At 32.6% G+C, this 7413-nt stretch overlaps 1 protein-coding gene across 1 annotated transcript in view; it reads right to left on the bottom strand.

The window, feature by feature from the left end:
• Nucleotides 1-4912: 4912 nt before the first annotated feature.
• CCDC172 (coiled-coil domain containing 172) overlaps nt 4913-7413 on the bottom strand; it is a 76410-nt gene continuing 73909 nt past the window's right edge. Inside the window, exons 8-9 of the mRNA XM_057506377.1 lie at nt 5879-5966; nt 4913-5056 (exon numbers count right to left, since the gene is read on the bottom strand). Coding sequence (XP_057362360.1) covers nt 5021-5056; nt 5879-5966 — 124 coding nt within the window. The 3' untranslated portion in view covers nt 4913-5020. The remainder of the gene's footprint in view (nt 5057-5878; nt 5967-7413) is intronic.

Below are 7413 nucleotides of genomic sequence, written 5' to 3'. Positions count from 1 at the left end.
AAAGAGGACCACTGCCCTCTGAACCCTCACATGGATCAGATCATCAATCAAAATCTCAGTTTCTCCTGCAAAACCCACAATATATGCTTGGTCTTCAACTAGAATCTCAATTAAGAGCTTTAATTTTATGGGATAAATATGTTTTTATAAATATGACCTTGGTATTTTACAAATTTTAATTGGCACCAGATTTTAGAGCTGACATTACACTGACCCTGTGATTACTTCCATGTCACCCATTCCCAACTAAGGGCCTCTTTGTCTAAAGTCCACAGAATCTGTCAACAACTGCACCATTTAATGGGTGGTTTGAATTTGCAAATACTTCTTTCAGCAATCATAAAGCCATACCCAGAAATAATCATTAGTAATTGTATTTGCATCTATTACATGTAGATTAAGAGGATTTTATTTTAATAAGATTGTATTTACCAACTAATTAGAATGACAATTTATTGCAAGTATGAAAATAATTAACTTAGAGTTAATAGAATAGTATAGCTCTTCTGGCTTTAAGAACAAAATAAAATAATTTTTCTCCCACTCAGTGGGCCTCATTTTGCACAACCACTTATATCAGTCATTGTTATTAATTTCACAATTTTACTTACTTTTTATTTCCAAAACATGTGAATTCTGGTGCTGTCAGTTTCATAAAGGTCTTTGAGATAAATGTGCTATGTATCAAAAGCAACTGTTTAAATAAGCATTCAGTTCTGACAGCTTTGCTTTGATACTTTTGAGTGCAATAGCTAGGAGAGCATTTTACCATCAGTCATGGCTTTCTTTGTTATGCTTTCCTTTTTCCCTCCTATCAGAGCAAATAGGTTCTTATAACCAGCATTAACTTGAAAATTTTTTCTTTATGTTTAATGAATGTGACCCTCAGTACAAATGAACAAACAGATGAAATCTTGATTCTCCCTCACAGAACGTGAAGAGTTTGAACATGACTTCCTTCTTCTATTAGTCAATGCTGTCTCAGTATTATTCTTTTGTCAATGTCAGTAAAGTGAGTAAGAAAGTAAGGCTTCCAAGATGTGGAAACAACCTCAGTGTCCATCAACAGATAAATGGATAAAGATGCAATGGAATATTATTCAGTCATAAAAAAGGAAATCCTGCTATTGCAACAACACAGATGGACCTAGAGGGTATTATGCTTAGTGAAATATGCCAGGTGGAGAAAGACAAATACCATATGATTTCACTTACTTGTAGAATATAAAAACAAAACAAAACAAAATGAACAAAATAGCAGTAGACTCACACAGACACTGAGAATTGACTGGTGGTTACCATGGAGGAGGGGCTGAGATGACTGGATGGGGAGGGTAAGGAGGATTAAGGCACAAAAATTCTCAATCATAATATAAGTTGGTCATAGGAATGGTAGTATAGCATGGAGAATACAGCCAGTAGTTCTGTAACATATCCCTATGCGGACAGATAGTAACTGTACTAGAGGGAATGTGGATTTAATAATATGGGTAACTGTTGAACCACTATGTTGTACACTTGAAACCAATATAAAATTGTATATCAATGATACTTCAATAAAAAAACAAAGTCTTCTTCACTGGTATGATGGTTTGATCTATTAGTAGGCCAAGCAAACACTTAACTTGAAAATATGTTTCAAAAGTACGAATGCAACTAACTATACACTCCTACCTCCAACTTTTTCAAAGATAACTTTATCCTTCCCATTCTTCCATTTTTAAAAAGGCTTAAAATTAAAGGGCCACAAAACTCCAAGACTTAATCCCTGCTCAGGCTAATGACAAAAATATTTTTCATTTTTAGTTCATAACCTGAAAAATATTCCCTTGACGGAAAATATTCTGAGTTAGACTCTGGAAGGCAAATGTATTTGCTTCATGTAAGTTTCTCAGGATGACAAAGGAATCAAGAAACAACATAAAAGTTGACCTAAAATAGATCTGCTTCAAATATGAGACTATTTTTGAATATATTGAGCAACTTCAGATTTCAAGTTTTATATTATAAATATTTGAATGACAGAACATCTTAGACTTGTACACTCAGGATTAAAAATTCTAATTAAAAATTAGAAATAAATTGTATTTATTTCTAATCATGTCACTCAACTGCCACTGTTTTCTGGACTACAAATAAATTACTTATTCATAATAATGTGACACAGTTAGTATGATGGATTGGTAGGATATAGAAAGGGACTTTGTCCTCAGCATAACCTTAGAACAGGGCCTGTCCAGTGCAAGTTGTCTGTCCTTCTGCAGCTGGACATCTGTCTGCCCTTCTGGTAAAAGACTCAAAAGATTTTTCACATTATAATTTCTACTCCATAGTAAACTACCAATCCCAGTCAACTCTGTTTTAAGACAGAACATTTCTAGATTATAATTCATTAAAATACAATGACTTCAACTTTGTCTTGGACTTTCAAGAATCTCATATTGGTTTTTTTCAAGTGTCAAGGAAAAAAGACAGGCAGACAAAGTGCTCCTCAAAGTTTTGTTTCTTTTACAGAAGAAAAAACTACTATGACAAAATATTGAGTAGCATAGAAATTATTCTAATAGTACATACCTTAAAGCTTTTCCTTTGCTTTGCTTTTTCCTCTCATTTCAATAATTACACCAGGGAAGCAAGAAAGGAATTTCTATTCCAGTGGTCATGCTCCACATTGTATAATTTTGTTGCTGTTTTCCCCCTAGCCAAATAGCTCCATTAATCAGCAGGAAAATTATGCAGCAAACTATCTATACCTCCTAATATTAACCCTACTGGAGAGTTGAGAATTAGAAAGTTGCTTCTGAAAAGAGCTTCTGTTACAGTACAGAATTATGGTAGCATGCCAGGAACCTCAGAGCAGTATCAGTGCTATTTTGGGTTAGTTTGAGCTTTGGTTCTAAGGACAGGGAAATTTAGTGAATTTACTTAATGAATGAGCATTCAATTAAAATTGCCTTTCTATTTAGCCAAAGTTTTACTTCCAGAATAATTAAAGGCAGCCTGAGACACATTTTTATCCAGATAATTTCAGTTATTTTTCCTATATAGTTTTATGAATTACTCTTAATATCTTAAAAAAAATGAAAAATGGACCTAATCTACTGCTGATACATTACACTGACAGTACTGTTTAGTTTCATACACTGTGATTTCTATTGATTATTGTATTTCCTTTGTTCAGTAAACTTGTTCCTTTGATTAAACTGACTCTCACAGTCCCAGTTATTTTGATTGACATCACATGGCTTAGTGCTTTGTATTATTCTACCATGTTGTGTTAAAATAATAATTTGATTGTTTGGAAATTAGTTTAAATTTTAAAATATGCATTTTTAACATTTTGAAATAATGGAAATACTGAACCTTCCATTTTTTGTCCAATTCAATTCATATGAATCCTGATTCCATCACTGGGCATTTAATCTAGAAATACCATATGACACACATGAAAAGACACATTGTATGAGTGAGAGTTTTATTCTTCATGTAAGCCATTGTGTGACAGTTATGCAAGTAAGTGGTAGATCTCTAGTTCACAATAATATTTTAGCTACAAAACCAATAATGAATAAAAATTTCTGGTAAGTGAAAAGGGCTTTGTGTGTAAACTCAATCTGCATATTAATAATATAATGCACATTTAGTAATAGATATTCATGAGACTTAAAATGTAGGTAAATGGATTAAAATAAGACAGAACTGAAGTCATGACTAATCCCAATAACCAATCATTTCCCACTCTATACTTGCACATAAAATAGATTATTCTATTTTTTTCTTCTTAAGCAAAAATAATTTACTGTTAAATATTTAAACAATCAAAATAGAAATCACTTCTGAAAATACAACTAACTTAAACAAATGGCAATTGCTATACATCTCAAAGGAGAATTTTAACCTTGCAAATTAAAAAAAAATAAGGGTGTAAAACAATATACACAAAAAGCTATGCCAATATAGGACTTGCTCTGAAACTAGACTACCTGAACATCAGTAGATATAAGACATAGGCAAACATCTCATATTTGATTAGGCTAATTTGGCTACAACCACAAAAGAAAACATGATTCTAACACTTGGACTCAGTACTTTGAAATATATCTCCAAATAGGATTTGTTTTCCTTCCACCACCTACCACAATTAAAGGCCTTGCTGACTGGTTAGTTTCAATATACTATTTTAGAAACTAGTGAAAATACCCCTTTCTTCCTAGTCAGGATTGCTAAGAGCAGAAAGATATGTGGAGTTGGAAATCTGATAGCAATACCAACTTTGATCTGAACATAAATACTCTGTTTTCAGTTGTAATGTTTTGGGCCAACAGCGAAAATGGATCCTGGTGGCTGTAAGGAGATTACACAAGTTCCCAAGTGTATGACTTATTTTATTCTAACCGACACTGGCTTTAGGAAGAAAACTGGCAGGCACTAACTGCTAGAAAATGGCCGCAGGTGCCCAAACTTAACTTTATTGACAACATCTAAAGAAAAGTGGAGAAAACTGGCTTTTGTAGATGATAGGCCTCAGAGACCCTCTGTCAACAGACATGTTATGACTAAAGAAGGAATACAGTGAAAGTGAGCATCTTTGTTGGTGTACATGGCACTGACAAAACTAGATCGATAATCTGATCATTTGTTCCTACACGTGTTTGATTGGACCCATGGTAAGCTGCAACAAAGAATGAAGAACATCAGAAAGTACAGATCAGCTTAAGGGTCAAGAGGCTAGAAGAAGCCTGAGAACAAAATATCTACTTCTCCTTTTTCCTTCCTTTAGAAATGAAATCAAACCACACAAGAACCCTTAAAGTTCCAGCAAGTAACTACACAAAAAATTATTTATCTTAAGTGCTAATATACCAATTCTAAATATCAATTTGAACATTCTAGACCTCACATTTTCCAGAAGGATCTGTTGTAATGGGCATCATTCAAATATCCACTGCTAAGAGCACAAAAAGTTTTAATTTTAAAATGGTTTGATCAAATCTCAGATAGCTGATCAATTCTTAAGAAGTTACTTGTTTTCTTGAAAATCTTTCTGTGCCAATGTCTGAAAAGAAAGCATAACCATTATTCTTAAGGAAAATGAAATTCTTAATAAAGGAATTACATAAAATTCATTTCAATTTAACATCTCTAAATTTTATTTTTGAAAGTTTTTATAAAAACATAAATCCTATCATAACCACTGGAACATTTTTAAACAAGAAAATGTTTACAGAAAATAAATACGAAAGAAAATGTAATATATTAAACTAAAACTATATTTTAACATACTTCAAAGCTAGTTATGTATGTCTTCTATTGAAACACAGCACAGCAAATACTGTGTTCATTTTATAAACAACTAAAGTGAGAGGTTAAAAGCAATTTAAAGTGTTCCCACACAATCTGAAAATAAGTTTCCAATAATTGAATCCAAAGTTCTTGAGATCATAAAAATCTGTAATAAGAAAGTTTTAGGCTCAAATGTAATAAAAGTATAATTTATGCCTTTCAAAAACAAAAAGCTTTTAAGCTTTATGATAGTTAAACTCCCTCAGTGCATTAATCCTCTAATAACAATTTCAGTCAAGGGAATGTTGTGAGGGCAGGTGTGAATTTTTTCAACTTAGTTTTAAATGGTACATAATCTCTTTGAATATAACTTGCTTTATGTAGCACCTAACCCTCCAGGAACTCACAACATATCCCAGATTTATATCCTGACCTGAGTTTCATTTGTTATAGCTGTTCTATTTGTTTTTTTCAATCTATTACAAATCCATACACAGGGCAAAGAGTAGTTCAGCAATAAGTGTACCAGTAAAACCAATCTTACCAAGAAGTAAGATAATGTTGAACAGAAGTTAAATTATCAAGGATGTCTTACCAACTCCAAAAATTCTATTTCTGTTCGGAGAGCTTCATAAACACTTTGCATGTCATCTTCCTTATAAAGTTCTAATTCTTTTTTAAGCCTGTTTTAAAGAAACAACTCACCCTATCAGTTAAGCAATACACTTTTATAGTAGTGTTTTATTCCATGGATAGTGGCAGATTTTCAGCTTGTGTCATTAGAACTTCAAATTAACACTAAAGAATTTGGAAAGAAATTTTACTTCTTTATAATTCTGTAAGAACTACATAAAGTTTTGAAACAAAAAACTCCTATAAAGAGGATAAAATAGACTGAATAAATAATAGACACTTAATAATTTTAGGTTAATTAGAAGAGCAACTTGGTTTAGTGGAAAAAAAATATAGTACTGTGTGAAGACCTGTGTTTTGGTCCTGGCCACCAACAAACTGAATATCGTTGGCTAACTCATTTAGCCTCTCTGATCTCACCTGAAAACATTTAAGTTCAGAAAAAAAAATTATCTCTGAGATTTCTTCTTGCTCTTTAAAATTAAACATCAACTTATAATACACATATGTAATTAAAATATATTTTGAGAGTGAAAAAGTAGTATCAACATTTTTTCCCCAATTAAGGCTTTAATTCTTTGAATATCCTGAAATTATTTTTTTCAGAAATTATTTTATGTCTATCTATAATGTGGAAAATAGTAAAGAAGCAGTCTTCCATTTCTAGCATTATGACTAATGTTCCTTCCACAAAGAAAAACATAAGCAAAAGCCATGAGCTGCGGCTGGAGAGACTGAGCAACTAGACGGGTGAGGCTGCCCTGAGGGCAGATACTAAGAGCAGTATTGCTCTCATAAACCTAAGCAATTTGGGCCAGCCACAAGGTGAAAAGTATAGATCAACTTGATCCTCTGCTGAGCCCCAACCCTTAAGGAGAGACCGAAGGGTTCCTAGGTAAGTGGCATTCCCTGTACATGAGCAGAAGCAAAAGAAAATCCTCTCTGGAGGAAAGTTTAACATACTTAGACCTACAGACCTTCCAATAAGAGCAAACGAAGAGGTCACAATCAAAGATCACCAAGCACCCAAGAAGACAAGCCATTGTAAGTGAAAGTCAGCAGAGACAATAAACACCAGATTATATTGATAATATATGAAGAATTATATAAGTCAATAAGGAAAAGACAACACAATGGAAAATGGGCAAATAAACACACACATCCTTTATCAGATTATTACCAAAAGAAGGTATCCAATGGCTAATACAAATATGAAAAGGTGCTCAACTTCATCAGTTATCAAGGAAATGAAAAGGAAAACACAATGAAATACTAAAAGACATCCACCTGATGAGCTAAAATGAAAATACAGGCAATTCCAAATGTTGACAATGTTATGAAGAAATTAGAAATCTCAAGACACTGCTGGTATAGGATTTTATTTTCCATTCTTTTACTTTTAACCTCTATACATCTTTATATTTAAAGTGAGTTTTTTTGTAGAAACTATGTAGTTGTGCCTTACTCTATTACCTAATGTAATAATATCTGTCTTTT

The sequence above is a fragment of the Manis pentadactyla genome, chromosome 8 (genome assembly GCF_030020395.1).
Source record: "Manis pentadactyla isolate mManPen7 chromosome 8, mManPen7.hap1, whole genome shotgun sequence".
Classification (NCBI taxonomy): Eukaryota; Metazoa; Chordata; class Mammalia; order Pholidota; family Manidae; genus Manis; species Manis pentadactyla.
Note: the sequence above shows the minus strand (reverse complement) of the source record. Positions and strands in the feature narration are given on the sequence as shown.